Here is a 21,702-nt window from a genome sequence, read left to right as displayed (position 1 = left end):
ACCTTTAGGCGGGCCCTGGCTAAGAGACGCAGCCCCCAGCTTCCGAGGACTTCAGATCTGCCGCCGGCTTGCAGCCCAGCGCCCGCCCCTCCGCCACACGTCTCCCACGGATGCAGGAGATCGGCCCGTTTCATAGTCGCTCCCCAGAAACCCTGCCACTGGCCAGAGGGGACAAGCCTCGGGAGTGGCTTCCAGCACAGTGGCCACCGTGCGTTCTCCTGAGCGCCCCTTTCCTACACACCACGGAGCCGGCCTCCTGACCCAGAGATGGACCCGCCTGCGAACCTCAGCTACTTCACCCTCTCCACCCCCGCCCCTGGGGAGGCCAACCGCAGCAGCTTCGACGCAGCAGACCCGCGCCCCAGACTGCCCCTGCTCTCCGTCTTCGGGGTGCTTGTCCTGACCTTGCTGGGCTTCCTGGTGGCGGCCACATTCGCCTGGAACCTGCTGGTGCTGGCGACCATTCTCCGCGTGCGCACGTTCCACCGCGTTCCGCACAACCTGATGGCGTCCATGGCCATCTCGGACGTGCTGGTAGCCGCTCTGGTCATGCCGCTGAGCCTGGTGCACGAGCTGTCCGGGCGCCGCTGGCAGCTGGGCCGGCGGCTGTGCCAGCTGTGGATCGCGTGCGATGTGCTCTGCTGCACGGCCAGCATCTGGAACGTGACGGCCATCGCGCTGGACCGCTACTGGTCCATCACCCGTCACCTGGAATACACACTCCGCGCCCGCAGGCGCGTCTCCAACGTCATGATCGCGCTCACCTGGGCGCTCTCCGCCGTCATCTCCTTGGCCCCACTGCTCTTCGGCTGGGGGGAGACCTACTCAGAGGGCAGCGAGGAGTGCCAGGTGAGCCGCGAGCCCTCCTACACCGTGTTCTCCACCGTGGGCGCCTTCTACCTGCCGCTGGGCGTGGTGCTCTTTGTGTACTGGAAGATCTACAAGGCCGCCAAACTCCGCGTGGGCCCCCGGAAGACCAACAGCGTCTCACCCATATCCGAAACCGTGCAGGTGGGTGTTAAAGGGACCCTTAAAAAACACTTTGCTTGCATTTGCACAGGCCTCTTCTCCGGCACACCTTCCCCCACGTTTGTGGGAAGTGGAAAATTTTTAGTATTTGGGGGCAAGGGAGGGGAGGGAGGGAAGGGGGTCAAGTGGGAGAGAGAAAGCATCACCCACTCTGCTCTGACTTGCTCTGCTCACAGAGCATGCCATCACTCATGCATTATTAATTTCCTCATATGTATGAGGGTCTGAACTATAGAATTCTACAGGGTTCCACTAGGCTTGAAAATTCTGTGGATCTGTAACCGCCTTTAGAATGTCTGAAGAAGCTGGTGTCCAGGGCTGCACCAGATAAATGAGAAACGTGCAGACTCCTGTGCTTAAGAGGGGGTGTTTAACGGGGTGGGAAGGGGGGCGGTGATCTGACTTGGCAGGAAGACTTGGCAGGAATATACCAGGCAAAGCACATTAGTGTTTCAACCCCATCTAATTTTTTCTTTGCAAATTATAGCAATTAATTTTGCAAAAGTGTGGTATCTCATGGATTACCATCATTCTCAGCATCCTCCTCTCCTGATGCTAGATCAGAGATGTTGCTCACATGCCTGTCTCAGAGCCTGCATCTGTGATCTGCTCCCATGGGCCATGGTGCTACTTTCTGGGGCTACCCCTCAGAGCCTCAGCCCCACCCCCAGTCAGACCACACATGCTGGGGACCACTGGCTTGCCTCCTGGCACAGGAGGAAAGCTGAGGGAGGAAATTAAAACCTAAGGCAGACAATTCCCCAGCTCCGTGCAAGGAGCATTTAAGGCCCAGCAACTGCTCCAGCACCCGGGAGGGCTCAGTCCCCATCTTCTCTCCACCCGCACTTTCCTGCTTTTTGTTAACTCTTAGTAATCTGACCCTGTGATGCAAGATTCAGGAACCACCAGAGTTCAACCCCTCCCACTCATTGCCAAGGGTGACCCTTTGAACCTAATTCACATGTGTAAGTTAGACCAGAAATCCACGCAGCACCCATCTCTGTTACCAGCTCTGGGACAACAAAATCAATTCAATGAGCACACTGAGTGAGTACTACGGGCTGGCTGCTGGAGGTAAGAGGATGATAAAGACATCATCTTTGCCTAGGAAGAGTCTGACACAGGCAGAGAGGCATGTGTTGTGAGCACTGCGATATGATTGTGGTTTTCAAGAGTCAGCAGCTAATTCCAAGCATAACCAGTCAATCAAGCTTACAGGAGCCAGAGGTGAAGGCAGGGGAGAAGGGGAAGGGCATCATTCTAGAAGAAAGAAGGAAAAGGGGGTGAGAGGCCCTCTGTCCTTTTATCTACAACAACAGTCTCACCCAAATGACCCTCCCCTACCCTAGGAAACATTCGGAATGTCTGGTTATCTGATACTGTTTCTGATTATCCACACGTGGGACAGGGTGCAGCTGCACCTGGCATGCAGAGCCTGGGATGCCAAGCGCGGTGGGACACACAGCACAGCCGGAACAACAGACAATTCGTGACAAATTAATGTCAACAGGGACAGATCCGGGAAACCCTGGCCCATGAGACTTCTAAACTGGACAAGAAGTGCCGACAAGTAGGCGTGCCTCCAAACTAGCCGGAGTGTCCGTGTGTGTGCGCCCCCGCAGTTCCGGGTCAGGAACAGTTCCGGGTCAGGAACAAGGGGGCTGGCAGACGGCCCACCACAGCCCTCCTTACACGGATCCTCTTCTGCCGGGATGCTCACCCAGGTAAACACAATTTGTGATCAACACCAAACGGCTTTAAAAGGGAACGGCAACTGTCCTTGTGTCCTGGAGGGTTTGGAGCAGAAGGAAAAGGGGCTATCACTACTCAGGTCTGGAGACAGCAGAAGCAAAGCACTGCTTCATGTTCTTTCTCTGCCAGGTAACTCAAAAATGGGTCTCATGGCTTTGCAAGGCCTCTAAGCCATCCAGGGCTCCACCTGAAATGTGGAGCTGGCCTTGTTCTCACGTGACCGTGGAGGGTGGATTAAAAGTCAGGCTTCCTGATTTCTTGGTGGTAGCAGGTGCCAAAGTTTCTAAATACAGTTCTACCGCCAACGAGCCCTGTTGCCTAGGGAAACACAACACTTCTTCCCTGCTTCTTTACCTTCTGAGTTTGCCTCAGATGCGCACTGAAAGCCTAACCGCTGTCAGGCACGGAGATGAAAGCTGGAAACATACGAGAGAGAGAGGCCTTGCCCTTGACAAAGTCTGATGAAACCGCGACTGAGGCTCTGACGTGAAGACACAGCTGGATTTCCAGCCTGTAAGGGCCTGGGGGGCTTTCTGGGTTCTCAGCGGGCTGACATCAGCTGTATGAGCAGCTCTGCTGGTCGGGCGTTGCTGGAGTGAATCCAGGCCTGGCTGCCTAACTTCCAAAAGTGAGGGGCTGACCCGGCAGGAGGGCTTGTAAAAGCAAGCCCACCGAGACAAAATGTCCTTGACTGACAGTACATCGAAGGCTGGTTCTGGGCCGCAGAACACATGGACTCGCCCCAAGTTTGAGGAGCACGTGGTTCTCACCCTCCAGCTCTTGGTCCTCACTCTGGAGAGACCGTTTCTCAGCTTCTCAGCTCTGCTGCTGGTTCTCCTTGAAGTTTCATCCGTGGAGAGCTGATGTTCAGACTGCACCTCAATCAACGTGCTCAGTCACTTGTCAGCACAGCGCTGGGCAGCAGCAGTCAAAGCTCTGGATGACGGACACTAGACCAGGTTAACCAACCAGCAGAAAAATGCTGGGCGGTCTCAGTTAGCAATGGGGATTTACTGCGCGTGGTAACATAAGGTTTAAAGGTTTAATTAAAAAAAAGAAAACTTCTGAAGATGGGTTAACTAGTTTAATTGATGAGAGTAATGTCTCCAAGGCATGGAGGAAAAGCCTTGATCACTGAATCGAGGGGTGGGCTTCAACAGGCAATAGTTCTTGGACAGGTGTCATGTGGCTGGATTAGCCCACCTGGAGCGTGCCCCAGCACGTTCACGCCGGGACAGAGTGGCAAAATCATGACAAACCAGGGAGAGTCCATCTGAGCTCTCATGCTCAGTCCTGCTCTCATCAGTCTGTCTGTGGTGTCTCTTGTCCGCAAGAACTCTAGGACCACTGCTATTTCTCCAGTGATGTCCTGAATTACGCACAGTGCAGATACTCTCACAAACAGACCGGTTATAATCTGAGAATGTTGAAGGACAGCAGTATATTTTATCTGGAGGCACATTCTGCTTACTAAATGTGTAGTTGTGTTACCGAAATCAAAGGATTCTCATAAGGATCCTGAAATATCAGCTACAAGTTGGCACACAGGATTATTCAAGATTCTCACTGAATTCTTCCATTAACTTAGGTTTTTTCCCTCGAGCCTTTTCAAAAGCCACACCATAAACAAGAAAGCTGTACTGTTGTACATCCACAATTAAAGGCAATTCCCCCTAGAAGTTTGGAAGGACAGGAAGTTGTTGGTGATAATATCTCCCTTGGGATGACTTCACTGGGCAGATTTTAGACGGTTGTCATTTTTTTAGCCAAAAGGGGATATTGCTGCTTTCAAGGTTACTTCTGCTGTTTACATTTACTGTGGGCCTTATCTAGGCACCCAGATCTTTTAAAACAGACGTGCTTCTTGATGTTTTATCTAGAGAGCCATATCTTGTATTGATTATCTGCTTTCTTTTTAAATTTATTTTTAGCTGAGGATAATTGTTTTACAACGTTGGGTTGGTTTCTACCATGCATCAACGTGAATCAGCCATAGGTTTACACACATCCGCTCCCTCCTGAACCTCTCTCCTACCTCCCACTCCCTCCGACCCCTTATTACCTACGTTCTGGAAGTGTCTAGCCCCATACTGGGTATTTTCTAAATTGGCAATTTCACATTTAAATTTATTTTTTTCTTATTAAGTTCCCTAATTCAGGTTTGAGCCCATTTAGGACAAGACCATACGTCAGCTGTTGGGTTTATATCAGAATACTGCTTTTAAATTTTCTATATAGTTTACAATTTAGAATCCTCAATCTTCTCTAAAAAAATGGCTTCTGAAATTGTTTTAGTTTGCATTATAAATTTGCATAGCCATGTTATATGGCTCTTCTCTCTTCTATCCTTCTAGTTATAAATATTTTTCCTCATCTAAGGGAAAGTTTAATTAATTTCACTAGGTGCTGCTGATCTGCAGTCTAGGACAGTAAGGATTTTGTTCAGTACTCTTTAAAAATTCTAAATTCTACAACAGTTTTTTGTCATTCTCCCTAAAGTTTAGCAGCTTCCCTGGTGGCTCAGGTGGTAAAGAATCCACCAGCAATGTGCGAGACCTGGGTTCGATCCCTGGGTTGGAAAGATCCCTTGGAAAAGAGAATGGCTACCCACTCCAGTATTCTTGCTTGGAGAATCCCCATGGACAGAGGGGCCTTGCGGGCTACAGTCCATGGGATTACAAAGAGTCGGACATGATTGAGTGGCTTTCACTTTAGAAAAATTCTTCCTTATAGCCTGTATCTCAGCTCTCAATCAAGGTTTTAACTGACATTCTGTGTTTGACTTCTTGCCTGGCAATTTTACAATGTGATTTTGTTTTACTGAGGAAACCCCTGTGGAAAAGATAGTTCATTTAGGAAGTTCAGAAAAGCTGAGTAGAAATATGGGGGGTGTGGATGTGTAAGGTGGGAGGTTTTCAGTCAGTTCAGTCGCTCAGTCTTGTCCAACTCTTTGTGACCCCATGGACTGCAGCACATCAGGCTTTTCATTCCATCAGCAACTCCCAGAGCTTGCTCAAACTCATGCCCATTGAGTCGGTGATACCATCCAACCATCTCATCCTCTGTCGTCCCCTTCTCCTCCTGCCTTCAATCTTTCCCAGCATCAGGGTCATTTCCAATGAGTCAGTTTTTAGCATCAGGTGGCCAAAGTATTGGAGTTTCAGCTTCAGCATCAGTCCTTCAATGGAAATTCAGGGTTGATTTCCTTTAGGATTGACTGGTTTGATCTCCTGGCAGTCCAAGGGACTCTCAAGAGTCTTCTCTAACACCACACTTCAAAAGCATCAATTCTTTGGTCCTCAGCTTTCTTTATGGTCCAACTCTCACATGTCTATACATGACTACTGGAAAAACCATAGCTTTGACTAGATGGACCTTTGTCAGCAAAGCAATGTCTGCTTTTTAATATGCTGTCTGGGTTGGTCATAGATTTTATTCCAAGGAGCAAGCATCTTTTAATTTCATGTCTGCAGTCACCATCTGCAGTGATTTTGAAACCCAAGAAAATAAAGTCTGGCACTGTTTCCATTGTTTCCTCATCTATTTGCCATGAAGTGATGGGACCAGATGCCATGGTCTTCGTGTTTTGAATGCTGAGTTTTAAGACAGCTTTTTCACTCTCCTCTTTCACCTTCATCAAGAGGCTCTTTAGTTCCTCTTCATTTTCTGCCATGAGGGTGGCATCATCTGAGGTTGTGATATTTCTCCTGGCAATCTTGATTCCAGCCTGTGCTTCATCCAGCCTGACATTTCACAGGATGTACTCTGCAGAGAAGTTAAATAAGCAGGGTGACAATATACAGCCTTGACATACTCCTTTCTCGATTTGGAACCAGTCCATTGTTCCATGTCTGGTTCTAACTGTTGCTTCTTGACCTTCATACAGATTTCTCAGGAGGTAGGTAAGGTGGTCTGGTATTCCCATTTCTTTAAGAATTTTCCACGGTTTATTTTAATGATGGACAGGGAGGCCTGGTGTGCTGCAGTCCATAGGGTTGCAAAAAGTTGGACATGACTAAGCAACTGAACTGAAGAGCTGGACACGACTAAGCAACTGAACTGAACTGAATTTTGATCCACACAGTCAAAGGCTTTGTTGTAGTCAATAAAGTAGAAGTAGATGTTTTCCTGGAATTCTCTTGCTTTTTCTATGATCCAGTGGATGTTGGCAATTTGATCTCTGGTTCCTCTGCCTTTTCTAAATCCAGTTTGAACATCTGGAAGTTCTCGGTTCACATACTGTTGAAGCCTCACTTGGAGAATTTTGAGCATTACCTTGCTAGTGTGTGAGATGAGTGCAATTGTTCAGTAATTTGAACATTCTTTGGCATTGTCTTTCTTTGGGATTGGAATGAAAACTGACCTTTTCCAGTCCTGTGGCCACTGCTGAGTTTTCCAAATTTGCTGGCATACTGAGTGTAGCACTTTCACAGCATCATCTTTTAGGACTTGAAATAGCTCAACTGGAATTCCACCACCTCCACTAGCTTTGTTCAGTGCTTCCTAAAGCCAACCTGACTTTGCACTCCAGGATGTCTGGCTCTAGGTGAGTGATCATACCATCGTGGTTATCTGGGTCATTAAGATCTCTTTTGTATAGTTCTTCTGTGTATTCTTGCCACCTCTTAATATCTTCTGCTTCTGTTAGGCCCATACCGTTTCTGACCTTTATTGTGCCCATCTTTGCATGAAATGTTCCCTTGGAATCTCTAATTTTCTTGAAGAGATGTCTATTCTTTCCCATTCTACTGTTTTCTTCTATTTCTTTGCACTGATCACTGAGGAAGGCTTTCTTTTCTTTACTTGCTTTTCTTTGGAACTCTGTATTCAGATGAGTATATCTTTCCTTTTCTCCTTTGCCTTTAGCTTCTCTTCTTTTATCAGCTATTTGTAAGGCCTCCTCAGACAACCATTTTGCCTTTTTGTATTTCTTCTACTTGGGGATGGTTTTGGTCACCGCCCCCTGTACAAGGAGTCAGATATGACTGAGCGACTGAACTGACTGTTCATGGGGTTCTCAAGGCAAGAATACTGAAGTGGTTTGCTGTTCCCTTCTCCAGTGGGCCACATTTTGTCAGAACTCTCCACCATGACCCGTCTGTCTTGGGTGGCCCTACACAGCATGGCTCATAGTTGCACTGAGTTAGACAAGGCTGTGGTCCATGGGATCAGTTTTGTTAGTTCTCTGTGATTGTGGTTTTCAATCTGTCTGCCCTCTGCCTCCAGACAGAGTCCTGGTTCCTACTCAAAGAAATATGCATAACAATGTCTTTGAGCCCCCACCCAGGTGGAGGATGGTAACTTCAGACAGAACACAAGATTCCTGGAGCACAGCTCTGTTCCCTCAGCACCAACCAATCAAAAAGGGTCACAAACCCTGCAATCCTCACCCCAAATGTTGCCTTCTGTTTCCGGGGACCACAGATGACCATCCTGTTAGGTCCTCTGTTTGGCCCCTGTCTATTTCATCTCTGAGAGGGGCCAACAGTTCCAAACTAAATTGCTGTTATTATAAGGATGAATGCTGGTTTCAGGCAAAAAAAAAAAAAAAATACCTTGACTTAGATCTGGTAGAGAGAGACTTCTGTTCTGCTAGGCAGCAGGAAGAAGTTACAGAAGAAAGAGACCTCCGCCCCAATTCCCAAGAAGTATCTTGAGTATGAAGTCTCTCAGGGGGGAGTTGTTAGGGGAAGCACACTGATTGAAACCACCCACCCTGGCCAGGCACTATAGTAACCATTTGCATGAGTTGTTTTATGACAGGAGATCCTGATAAGGAGTACGGAACTAATAAGCCACCACCAACCAGAAGAGTTTGGGAAAGGTCGAAAGGAGACACCGCGTGTCTGTCCATTTCCCAGAATCCCTCTTGCTAGCATCCATCTTGGCTGAGCGATGCGAGCTCCACCAGGAAAGACTCTGAATTAGAATGATTGGCCAAAGACCACCTGGGAACTAATCCCATCACCATAAAACCCAAGACTGTGAGCCAGAGCAGTTCTCCTGGGTTCCCTTACCCTACTGCCTTCCACCCGGGTGCCCTTTCCCAATGGCACCCCACTCCAGTACTGTTGCCTGGAGAATCCCATGGACAGAGGAGCCTGGAAGGCTGCAGTCCATGGGGTCGCTGAGGGTCAGACACGACTGAGTGACTTCACTTTCACTTTTCACTTTCATGCATTGGAGAAGGAAATGGCAACCCACTCCAGTGTTCTTGCCTGGAGAATCCCAGGGACAGGGGAGCCTGGTGGGCTGCCGTGTATGGGGTCACACAGAGTCGGACATGACTGAAGTGACTTAGCAGCAGCAGCAGCCCTCTGATGGAGGATAAGAGGCTTGTGGAAGCTTCCTGATGGGAGGGACTGGCTGTGGGGGAATCTGGGTCTTGCTTTGATGGGTGGGGCCATGCTCATCGAATCTTTAATCCAATTTTCTGGTTTTGGGTGGGGCTATGTTCCCTCCCTGTAGTTTGACCTGAGGCCAAAATGTGGTAGGGGCAATGGCATCTCCCTCAAAAGGACTTATGCCAGGACTGTTGTCTCCAGTGCCCCTGACCCTGCCGCAGGCCACTGTCGACCCACACCTCCACCAGACTCCCAAACACTCACTGGCGAGTCTGGCTCAGTGTCTCGGGTTCCTGCCCTTTCTCCTGGGTCCTGGTGTGCACAAGGTTTTCTTTGTGCCCTCCAAGTGCCCATTTCCTGCGGAAGTTCTGTAGCAAATCCCACTGGAATTCAAAGTCAAATTCCCTGGGTTCTCAGTCCCTTTGCCGGATCTCCAGGTTGGGAATTCTGTTGTGGGTCCTAGAACTTTTGCAACAGTGCAAGAATGTCTTTGGTATAATTGTTCTCCAGTCTGTGGGTCATCCGCTCAGTGGCTCTATGGTGGGGCTAGTGGTGACCTCCTCCAGGAGGGCTTACGCCACACGCCACACCTCCCAGGCCTGCTGCAGCCAGAGTCCCTGTCGCCGCGCAGGTCACCGCTGACCCAGCCTCTGCAGGAGACACTCAGACACTCAAAGGCAGGTCTGGCTCAGTCTCTGTGGGGCCCCTGGGTCCTGGTGTGCACAAGGTTTTGTTTGAGCCCTCCAAGCATCTCAGATGGGTAGGGGTTTGATTCTAAACACAATTTTGCCCCTCCTACCTATCTTGTTGGGGCTTCTCCTTTGCCCTTGGATGTGGGGTATCTTTTTTTGGTGGGATCCAACAGTCTCCTGTTGAGGGGAGGTTTTGGAAAGTTATAAAATCTTTAGGACCAACTCAGAGTTAGACTTTAAGGCTTTAGCAGAACAACTAAAAAAGCTGATTCTCAACTGTTTAGTGTTTGTCTTCTAACTTAAATATGTTAATTTATTGATTTTGACTTTCAGAGATTATTACGTGAAAAACTTTTTTTCACATTTATCAAGAAAAGAGTGAGAGTTAGGATTATAGCGCAGTTTAAAATAGAAGTTCACCAAGAAGAAGGCTGAGACTCTGACTAAAACAAAGCACGACAAATAAGAAAAAGGCCACCAGGGTTGGCCAACAGTCTGTGCTTGTGAATGGGTTCTCAGATCCTTGACCAGAGGCCAAGAAGGGGCCATATGATGACCAACCCAATCATCAATGAGCTGGAATGCCAACCACACCAGGTGATATTTATTCCATACACTGACAAGACAGGGAATGCCCCCACTTAAGTTTTGTGAAAAACTTGAAGCAAAGTCTGATCAACTGCTTTCTGACAAATTGGTTATTAAGTCTAATGGTCTGCAAATCATTAGTCCTCAGGTCTGGCTTGGAAAAGATTAGAAGCTTATAAAGCCAGCACCTTATAGAACAATCCTTTTTATATTCAACAGAAAAATAAAAGGTATTCCAGGACAAAAAATAAACCAAAAAAATCTATGAAAATAAGAGTTTGCATATTTAGACAAACGACAGCCAAAACAAAGAAAACAGCAATATAATAAGTAAGTTATGGCATGACATTTTTGCTCAATGGTATACCTCCAGCAAGAGACCTAACAGCTTTATAAGATGTAAGTCGACTTCCAAACGGTGCACCTTTCTAATAAAGGTCCAGTTATTTGATACGAAGGCCTAAGCTGAATGAACTTATTCAAATACACATGTGTGCGTGCATGCTTCGTCACTTGGTCATGTCTGACTCTTTGTGACCCCATGGACTGCAGCCTGCCAGGTTCCTCTGCCCACGGGATTTTTTAGAAAGAATACTGGAGTGGCTTGCCATCCCCTTCTCCAGGGAATCTTTCTGACCCAAGAGTTGAACCCGCATCACCTGTGTCTCCTGCATCGCAGGCGATTCTTTACACTCTCAGCCATCGGGGAAGCCCATTCAAAGACACACTTGGTTGCAAAGCCTTGGATAACAAAACAGAGTGAGAAGAGCCCGGTGGAGCGGGCTGGCACTCAGCTCATTGAGACTGGTGTGCGTCTGCAGATCCAAAGGCGGCTGGAGTCCAGGGTTCTGTGAATGCACCTGTAGTCCAAGTATCCTGTCGAGGGTCCTCAAAATGATATCCATGGAACCTCTAGAACTGCCCGAAGATGATACAACCACCACATAGCACCTGAAATAAAAACACGGCTTGCTACAGATTGAGAAAAGCTACGCTTGTCTGGCACCATCTCCCGGAGTAGAGCAGAACACCCATCATCGATGGAGACAGTGTTGAGCTCGGGGGTGGGAGGGCGTTGAGAGGGACGCTGATCGGACTTCCCCCACACAGGGGGTGACTCAGTGAGGCCACCGTTGGTTCACTGCTGCCCAGGGACGCACGCACTAGGGTGCGCCTCGCCCCAGCTGGCTGTCAGATGTGAGGGCCGACACTGAGCAGCTGGTCTGCCGATGCCTGTTCACAGAGCTGGACCGTCCTGGGTTCACTGGAGGGGTTTAAACAAGCAGCAAGGCTCTGTGTTACCACAACTACAGGACAGACGGTCTTTTCCTAAGCTTGTGGAAATGTTCTTATTCTGACCCTTGTAAAGCCCTCCCTAGGTGGGTAGGATCGTTCCCAGATTAAACGTCCCAACTCACTGGTACATCCTGCATGTGACAATGGTCTGGTCTTACCTGCAATCACCCGAAGCCACACTTACCAGGTGAGAGCCTTCATTCCTTAATTGCAATACCCACTATTGATGATAATCTATTGATTATCTGTGATAAAGGGAGGTGAAGCAGAATAGTTTGAGGGAATAAAAGGACATGCTAGATTTATGATTAACTAGTGAATTGTTATTTAACTAGGCTTCCCAGGTGGCGCAGTGGTAAAGAATTTGCCTGCAATGCAGGAGACAAGGGTTTGATCCCTGGGTCAGAAAGATCTCCTGGAGAAGGAAAGGACAACCTACTTTATTATTTGAGCCTGGGAAACCCCATGGACAGAGGAGCCTGGTGGGCTACAGTCCATGGGGTTGCAATAGAGTTGGACACAACTTAGTGACTAAACAACAACTTCAGTTCAGTCGCTCAGTCGTGTCCGACTCTTTGTGACCCTGTGGTCTGCAGCACACCAGGCCTCCCTGTCCATCACCAACTCCCAGAGCCTGCTCAAACTCATGTCCATCGAGTCGGTGATGCCATCCAACCATCTCATCCTCTGTTGTCCCCTTCTCCTCCTGTATTCAATCTTTCCCAGCATCAGCATCTTTTCCAATGAGTTGGTTGGAGTTTAGCTTCAGCATCAATCCTTCCATTGAATATTCAGAACTGATTTCCTTTAGGATTGACTGGTTTAGATAACAACAAGTTATCTTAACATATAACCATCTTCATTTTTTTTAAGTTTCAGTTTTTAAAAAACTTTTAATTTTGTACTGGGGTGTAGTCAGTTAGCACTGTTGCGATAGTTCAGGTGAACAATAAGGGACTCAGTCATACACGTATACGCGTATCCATTCTCCCCCCAAATCTCCCCCCCAACACACACATCCAGGCTGCCACGTAACGTTGAGCAGAGCTCCATGTGCTATATAGTAGGTCACTGTTGAACACATAATCGTTTTGGAAGAATATGCTAAGTCACTTCAGTCGTGTCCACTCTGTGCGACCCCATAGACGGCAGCCCAACAGGCTCCCCCGTCCCTGGGATTCTCCAGGCAAGAACACTGGAGTGGGTTGCCGTTTCCTTCTCCAATGCGTGAAAGTGAAAAGTGAAAGTGAAAGTGAAGTCGTGTCTGACCCTCAGCGACCCCTTGGACTGCAGCCCTCCAGGCTCCTCCATCCATGGGATTTTCCAGGCAAGAGTGAGAAGTCTAAATCATAGGCACATGTCCCCCAAATAATTCATTTGTTTGGAGATACAAGGCCAACTGTTCACTTATAAAATTTTTTCCACGGGAGTCTTAACTTGTGAGGCTTGTGCTTTAGAAATGATACAACACTACAAAGATAAATGGGAAAAGTGAAGCTTGGCTCGAATGCGTTCACTTATTTTTACCCCATTACCTCTCTTTCTGTGAATCTACTAACAACCATGCTGAGTAACTGACAGAGTAATCAATAGAGTCTATACACCAGACGTGATTAAGTACTTTATTGCGATCGTTGACAAGCAGAGCTAAGGAGTCCTTTAGTCAGAAAGCCACAGGGTAAGCAACCAAGTCAACCATCTGCTAACACCAGGAGCTGAAACTCCCCAACAGCAAAGCCCCTCCTCCAGCGGAGCCATTATAGACCAATGGCACGCTCACCAGGTGAGCTGGTGTTGAATGACTCCCAAAATGATCTACATCTCTCATCAAAGCCGTAGAGAGCGTGCTTTTCTGAGAAACAAGTTCTCTAACCTATAAAAATTCCCGACTCAAAACAAACCATAAAAACAATGTATTTAGGAAAAAAAGTTTAACTTGAATTCAAACTAGAATTCTAAGAAGTGGGAGAAGACCGCATGGAATAGGAAAAGAATTGTTAAAAATGAATTTAGGTTCTCTGCTGTAAAGGGGCCCCACGAATGTGCTTCCCACCTGCTGTGCTAAGAACTCAGAGAAAGTGATCATGGATCTGTGGGTCCCACTGACAAGAGAAACCCTCCTGAAGACAAGCTTAGGAATAAAAAACTGGGAAACCTTTAAGAGACACTTGCACATCAATTTTCAGTGGGGAATTCTCACAAATTCAGTGAACACATGCTGTGCATGGGAACAGTTCAAATTCAAAAGAACCTAGGTACAGTATGCTGGAAGAATCTAGGATTTTATAGTTGTTGTTCAGCTGCTCAGTAGTGTCTCTTTGCGACTGCATGGACTGCAGCACGCCAGGCTTCCCCATCCTTCACCATCTCCCAGAGCTTGCTCAACTCATGTCCATTGAGTTGATGATGCCATCCAACCATTTCATCCTCTGTTGCCCCCTTCTCCTCCTGCCCTCAATCTTTCCCAGCACCAGGATCTTTGCTAACGAGTCGGCTCTTTGCATCAGGTAGCCAAAACATTCAGGATTTCATAGTACAACTGCCACACACCTGCGCAAGCAGGCCCGTGTATGGCATTTAATGTTTCTCCACGAGGACGATGACCTGAAGGGATGGGCTGCCGTGAAACTGTCTTATGGCACTTGGGTCCCCTTCCCTGATGCTCACCTTTATAGACATACCCACACCCTACACCTGATGTATGGCACACACCTGGACAACACAGCCCTGTGATCCCTCGTCTCTCAGACGAACGAAGTACTGTGTTGTACGAACGAAGTACTGTGTTATACGAACGAAGTACTGTGTTGTATTCTGACGTGGATTCTCTTTGGATTCAGGTCAGGACTGGGTCTGAATGTCCCAGCAGTGTCTCAGTCAATAGGACAGAAGGTGGCCCCTCAGAATGGAAGCTGTGTAACTCTTCCCATTATGCAGTAGAAAACTCCCACAGATAAAAAGCAGAGCACTGGGAGTGTATCTCATCCCTCACCAAAGGCTGGCCTCACAGAGGCAGTCTCACTGTAGGGCTCACAGCGTCTCACAACTGGAATCTGAGTATCTGAAGGGCTAAGATGGTCTTCTGGAGTTGACCTGGAGCGGCAGTTACCACCAAGGGGGCAGGCAGGCAGGCAGTGAGTGGGGATGGGGTGGGGGTGGAGAGGTTCCCGAGAGGGGGTCGTGGTTCAGAAGCTACCGTATCTAGCTATGTGTTGCTGTATTCATTTCTGCCGTTACCCCAGAGCTTGGAGTCTGGTTTACACGCTCCACCTTTACACCAAGTGTGCTACAGAGAGTTAAGGGTTGGTCACGATGGCCTCAAAACCCTGAGCGGCCAGCGTCGCCCATGAAAAAGTCTGAAAGGAAACAGAACTTCTCAAGGACTCAAGAGTCAGGACTGGAATTACTGTTTCATTGCCACCTTAGGGAAATGGGGGGAAATGCCTTCCTTGATGACATTCTGAGGTTGAGTTTTACTAAGGGAATTAGTGACTTTTCCTATTTTCTTTATGCTGAAAAATGAAACTGAATACTGTGCTTGCATTTCTATCAGTTAGCTCCCTGAAATGCATTCCGTGATAGACACTAATAAAAGAAGAAAGATAACTGTGGTTCCACCCAGAAGTGAGGCTCTGGAAAGACACAGGTGAAAGTATCAATGTCACTTATTTTATATATGCTTTTAAGAGCTGAAGAATAATGAACTACTTGTTTCCGTATTTATGAATCTTATGTTTAACTGTATAATGCTGGGGTTTTGCTGTCTTTCAAATAGACGACAGGAAGGTTATCATATAAATTTAGTAATTCACACATGAACTAACATTCCCTTAACTACAGTGTTCCTATTTTCAGCTCCATTATTCTATATGATAAGTTATAAATAGTTCCTCTTGACTACAATTTGTAGATGCAGCCATGAACTGGTTACGTGGGTTAGAAGGACAGACCCTGTGACCTAGCCCACTGCCTAGAAGCTTGTGCGCTCCTGGAGCGTGACTGGGTACCTCTCCAGGTCAAGTGTCCTGGGATCACAGAAGGCTGGAGTTGCAGAGGACAGACTTTGATGTCAGGGTAGTCTCTCCACTAGTGAATGATGGATCGACCCAGAAACTGCCCCACATTGTGACGGGGTCAACTAACTTGCTCATTTAGCACATCAGCCCATCATCATTTCCTCCTGTTTCAGGGGCCTTGTCATCAGACACATCTTATTCCAGTTCTCCAAAGATCTGGAGAAAAAAAAAAATTAAAAAGCTGGAATGGAGGAAAGAGCCTCCTTTCCTAGGAATTCCGCTTCCTTAGAGAAGGGTCGTGAAGCTAGAGAAACTGCCTTCCAGGGGACTTGGGCAAGCCAAGGTGGAGGGAATCTGAGTTTAGCATCTCTTGTTTTCCATAAAAGTCGGGGCAGGGGACAAACCAGAAGGAGATCACAAAGAGGTAAGATGTCAAAATGTGAGCAAACACCCAGCTCTGTCGGCCCTGGGGTGGGGGGACCCTAGAGGGTCCCTGCGACGGACAAGTAAAAGCTTTCTCTTGAAGTGCAAGTGCGGGAAACGGCCAACCCGTGACTCGGGTCAGCCCGCCCGGGCGTGAGGAGGGGGCGGCTCCTCCTGACGCTTCTGTTTGCCTCCTCCAGGGGAAGGGCGCGGCTCAGCGGCCTGAGATGGTCCTCGCGGCGCGCCGCGCCAAGGTCACCTTCCAGGCCGACGGGGACGCGTGGCGCGAGCAGAAGGAGCAGCGCGCCGCCCTCATGGTGGGCATCCTCATCGGGGTGTTCGTGCTCTGCTGGATCCCGTTCTTCACCGCCGAGCTCCTCAGGCCCCTGTGCGCCTGCGACGTCCCCGCCACCTGGAAGAGCGTCTTCCTGTGGCTCGGCTACTCCAACTCCTTTTTCAACCCCCTCATCTACACGGCCTTCAACAAGAACTACAACAGCGCCTTCAAGAACTTCTTCTCTAGGCACCGCTGAGCGCGAGGCTGGCAAGGCAGGGGGTACTCGCCCATCTCCCCATCCCCACCCGGCAACCACCTGCCAGAGACAGGCCTTCGAGGTCCCCAGGGTGGCTCCCAGAGCCAACTGGCTCACTGCCCCGCTCCCGGCAGGAAGGCGAGTCTCCACGGGCAGTTCCCGGGACCTCATTTTATCCCATTTATCTGCTTGTCTTCACTCCGCACTGAACAGCCACGGATTTGGCCCACCAAGTGCCCTTTCCTCTCCAGAGTCCACCGCAGCATGGTTTAGCGTCATCCCAGAAAAGTCAAACCAGCCAGAGGGGAGGGAGGAAACAGATCAGTCCAGGCAGGATGAGGACAGGAAGTGATGAACAAGGAGTCACAACGGGGACATCTAGGGGGAAGGAAACCACAACTGCGAGTTTCCCGGAACAGTCCCCACTTCCAGGGCTCCATTCCGTGGTTCCAGAAAGTTCACCCTAGTACTTACCACGTCCCAATATTTGCCCATGAAACATTCTCTCTGAACATATCAAAGTACGCAGGCACATCTGCAAGACCAGTCAATATGGCCCCACACACATGCACACCGAACCTATGGAAGAGGCAAGTGTTCCCACTGGCCACTTTATTCTAAAATGCAACCCAAGAGCTTGGAACTGGAACTGAAAGTCAAATCAAATACCACCTTCCGTTTTGAAGCAACTGTCCACAACACGGAGATATCTACTAGCTCTGTAGAATCTGTCAAATTTGCTTATTATTATGGGTTCCACTTGTATACAGTTTATTCAAATGTTGCCAAACAAAGATTTGTAGCCTCGGATCCTGAGATTAGAATAACAAAACTGTCACAACGTTGTTGACTTCTTAAACATAGTTTCATCACTAAGGGCTATGAAGGCTTCTTCACCAAAAGGGGCACTTTAGGGTGATGGGTGATTGATCTGTTAGCTGCTGCTGCGCACTGGCATGTACATACCCACTGTGAGACCGGTACTGGCAACGATGAGAGCAGAAAAGTGGGAACACTTTAGTGGACACGTCAATGTAACTGGTGAGGCAAGACAATAAGGTGATGATGCAGTGTTTATGTGATCAGACAAAACTTTAAAAAGGTCTTGGACAATAAAACTGCCTGTGGTTTGCTGTGTCCTGATTCTCTGAATGCATGCGTTTAAAAATTACATGTCTGAATTATTACAATACAGATATATTGTTATATGTATTATTTTGTACATACTAAATCATATTAATTAACATATTAAAAATAGGAAATCTATGTCCATTTGTTTTAACACTTGCTCCTTGGAAGGAAAGCTATGATCAAGCTAGGCAGCATGTTAAAAAGCAGACATTACTTTGCCAAGAAAGGTCCATCTAGTCAAGGCTATGGTTTTTCCAGTGGTCATGTATGGATGTGAGAGCTGGACTATAAAGAAAGCTGAGTGCTGAAGAATTGATGCTTTTGAACTGTGGTGTTGGAGAAGACTCTTGGGAGCCCCTTGGACTACAAGGAGATCCAACCAGTCAGTCCTAAAGAAATAAGTAATGAATATTCATTGGAAGGACTGATGCTGAAGCTGAAGCTCCAATACTTTGGCCACCTGATGCAAAGAAGTGACTCACTAGAAAAAACACCGATGCTGGGAAAGATTGAAGGTGGGAAGAGAAGGGGACAACAGAGGATGAGATGGCTGGATGGCATCACCGACTCAATGGACATGAGTTTGAGTAAGCTCTGGGAGTTGGTGAAGGACAGGGAGGCCTGATGTGCTGCAGTCCATGGGGTCGCAAAGAGTCAGACACAACTGAGCGACTGAACTGATGTGCACTTGTGGTCTTGGTTTGAAGTTTGGTTTTGCGTTCACTGCAAGGATGGCTCTGACGCCTCAGTCAGCACCAAGTTCCATGGCAGCAGTAGATAGTAGGACTTGACACATGGACCAGACTGAATTTATTTAGAAATCAGGAGGGCAATTCCTGTAGGGGAGGCCTGGGAGTCGCATCTCCCACCGCGTGGGTAACGATATCCACATCACCACCCTATGCATGCCCTGCCCCCACCTATCAGGGCCACGCTGCAGGGACCCCACCTGGGACTGGGCCTGAAGTCCCTGGCAGGGGAAGAGAAGCAAAGGGTGTCAAGACTTCATTCTTGCGGGATCACTGGAGAACATCTGGAGCCCTGCCTCAGAAGATACATGAGCCTTGACGCTTAGGGAGGCTCAGGCTGGGAATGGGAGCAGAGCGGTGCCCGTTTACATACATGGAAAGGAAAGGCCATTTAAAAGAAGACCCTCTGCAGTTGTACCCTATGGTCAGAAAGGAGCAAGAAGTGATGATTATAATTAAGTTCTGTCTGACTACAGGGCTCCATCCCAGCTTTCCTTAAAACCAGGCTGGGTGAGACGTGGAGGGGAGGATTGGGGTGCAGGGGGCTCCCACCCCAGGGTAGGTGGCTTTTATTTCCCAGATGGCTCTGTGTGATGCTGCGGGGCAGAGATGCTCATGTGACCGGCTTTCAAGCTGATTTAGCAACAGGACCCTTTCATCAAGCGCATGCATTCTCTGGGAGACTCCTCACAGAAGAAACTGGATGCTGTGTGGTTCGGGCAGTTTCGTCCTTCTCCCTTCGCTGGATGACAAGGAGCTGCACAGCAGGCGGATTCAGTTACTGCCTCACTAACACTGCACTTGTTCCTTGGTCTGTGTGGCTAAAATCCCAATGGAGACCTCTCTGAGGTGATGGGGTTCTAAAAATCACATGTTTCCTCTCTCCAGATACACAATAAAGTAGGTTTCAGATATGAACATCTTGGGAAGAGAAGAACTAGCCTGAACTAGTATCTTCTCCCTGGTGAAAACCAATGACGTAAATAATACACATATTTCATTCACCACTTCCAAGCTATGCTTCTGTGCTCTAATTGAAGTGTTAAGTTAGCAAAAAAAAAAAAAAGAAAAATCACTATCTCCCTCCTTGGTCCCTGGAACATTCTGAGGCAGCTTATAATAAAGCCAGACAATAAAATAATTGTTCTAATAAAACCTGTAAGCTCTTCAGAAGACTTAGCAGAATGCCAACGGGGAGAAATTGGTTTTCTGGAAGTATACAAAGTGTTCACCTTCAATTGCTTCTCTCCATAAATTCCAAGAAGCCTGATAACTCACCCCTAGCCCACCAAACACAAAGAGAATAAAGTTAGAGGCATAAAGCAAACCCTATACACAGCCCAAACCCCTCTGACCTTGTTATTTTGTGGGTGCTGCCCTTTACATTGTTAATAACATGGAGATGTTGGCACCCAGACTGAGCCCACACTGGTGTGAATGCCTCTGAGACATTCATTTTGGTCTTAATGAACTCTAATTCTATATTCCTTGTGACGACAGATGCCAGTCTCCAGCCCTGGTGTAGATAAACGAGCTAACCTCCTCCTCCTCGGGAGTCACCAGAGCCAGACTCTTCCGTGTTCTGAGGGTCCTCCTGCAGCTCCGTGGGCAACGATCAATAGACTTTAAGTCATGTTTACGCCCAAAGCACGGACCTTAGATAACTGTCTCCAAACATGGAAGGCGCCTTGCTCGCTCAGGCCCTAATGACAGAATTCAGTTTACAGATCCTGTTTGAACAAACTGCTTACCAGTGGCCCTATTCACAGAGCTTGCAGAAATAATGGGACTCAGCCACATAGAATCTTTGCTTTATAAATGATGGGTTTGTTGTTTTCAGCTAGTCACATTTGCACATGGGTCTCTGGAATAAGGTAAAATGACTTTTCAAAAAGTGAAGGAAAAAAAACAATCTCTGATATTTCAACAACAAATTGAAAACCAGTCTCTATAGTGGTCACTGGAGCTGGTGCCAAGGAAAGACAAAATCAAACTTCACCCAACTAAACATTTCCCTTGATTTCATCTATTATCTAAAACTTCTAGTCTATGCAAATTTTGTTTTCAAACTTTTCTCCTAAGCTGCAAACCCATTACAGACTGAATGTCCCACACACACACATAAATTCAAACACTGAAGCCCTGATTCCAGTGTGATGGTACTGGGAGATGGAAGGTGATTAGGTTTAGATGAGGTCACGAGGGTGGGGCCCCATGATGGGATTAGTGCCCTCATCAGAAGACACACCAGAGAGCTTGCCCTCTCTCTCTCCATGCACACAAAGAAGAGACCATGTGAACACAGTGGGAAGGCGACCATCTGCAGGCCAGAAAGAGAGCTCTTACCAGACACACAATCGGCTGGAACCCTGACCTTGGACTTTGGCCTCCCCAGGAGTCCTTCAGGACTGTGAGAAAACACATTTCTGTTGTATGACCCACTCAGTCTATGGTATTTGCTATGGTAGCCTGAGCTAATTCAACCAGCGTCACTTGCTCAAAATGAAAATGCAGGAGGAACTGGATACTTTTTAAAGAAAATACTCACATGCCTTGTTCTCATACATTTCTAGGCAAGTAAGATTTCTCCCTGGTCATGACAGGTATCCAATCCACCAGGACTATAAATTAAAGCTGTTACAGAAGGACTGGGTAGATCCATCCAGCTTTGCACAGGCATTCTGAGAAGACGACACTGGCCTTGAAAACTCTGAGAGGAACAGATTTTCTAGGTATTAGAATTAGGTTTGTGTAGAGAGTTTATGTTAGTCAGGGTTCTCCAGAGAAATGAAATCCACAGAAGGGTGTATACATGTGTAGTGACAGAGAGAGAGGAAGAGGGAGGAAGAGGAAGGGAGAGAAAGGGTGTTTAAGGAGTTGCTCAGGTGATTGTGGAGGCTGGCAAGTCTAAAATCTAGAATCTACAGCATCAGCTAGCAGGCTGGAGACCCAGGAAACAGTTGATTTGCAGCTGGGACCCAAGGGCCTTCTGACCTCAGGGCATCTCAGTCTTTCCCTCCTAAGGAAGGCCTTTAACTGACTGGATGAGGCCCACCTATATTATGGAGGGTAATCTGTTTTATGCCAAGTCTACTGATTCAAATGTTAGTCTCATCTAAAAAATACCTGCACAATAGCCAGGACACAAA

At 47.8% G+C, this 21,702-nt stretch overlaps 1 protein-coding gene across 1 annotated transcript; it reads left to right on the top strand.

Moving 5' to 3' along the window:
- Positions 1 to 130: 130 nt before the first annotated feature.
- On the top strand, positions 131 to 17,816 carry HTR5A (5-hydroxytryptamine receptor 5A). Its single transcript, XM_086394718.1, has 2 exons — positions 131 to 1,011; positions 16,341 to 17,816. The coding sequence occupies exons 1-2, from the start codon at positions 268 to 270 to the stop codon at positions 16,671 to 16,673; spliced, it is 1,077 nt and encodes a 358-aa protein (XP_086250844.1). The 5' UTR covers positions 131 to 267; the 3' UTR covers positions 16,674 to 17,816.
- Positions 17,817 to 21,702: the final 3,886 nt, after the last annotated feature.

Source organism: Bos grunniens, chromosome 4, assembly GCF_055505025.1.
Source record: "Bos grunniens cultivar Pamir isolate PY7600 chromosome 4, Bosgru_T2T1.0, whole genome shotgun sequence".
Lineage (NCBI taxonomy): Eukaryota > Metazoa > Chordata > Mammalia > Artiodactyla > Bovidae > Bos > Bos grunniens.
Note: the sequence above shows the minus strand (reverse complement) of the source record. Positions and strands in the feature narration are given on the sequence as shown.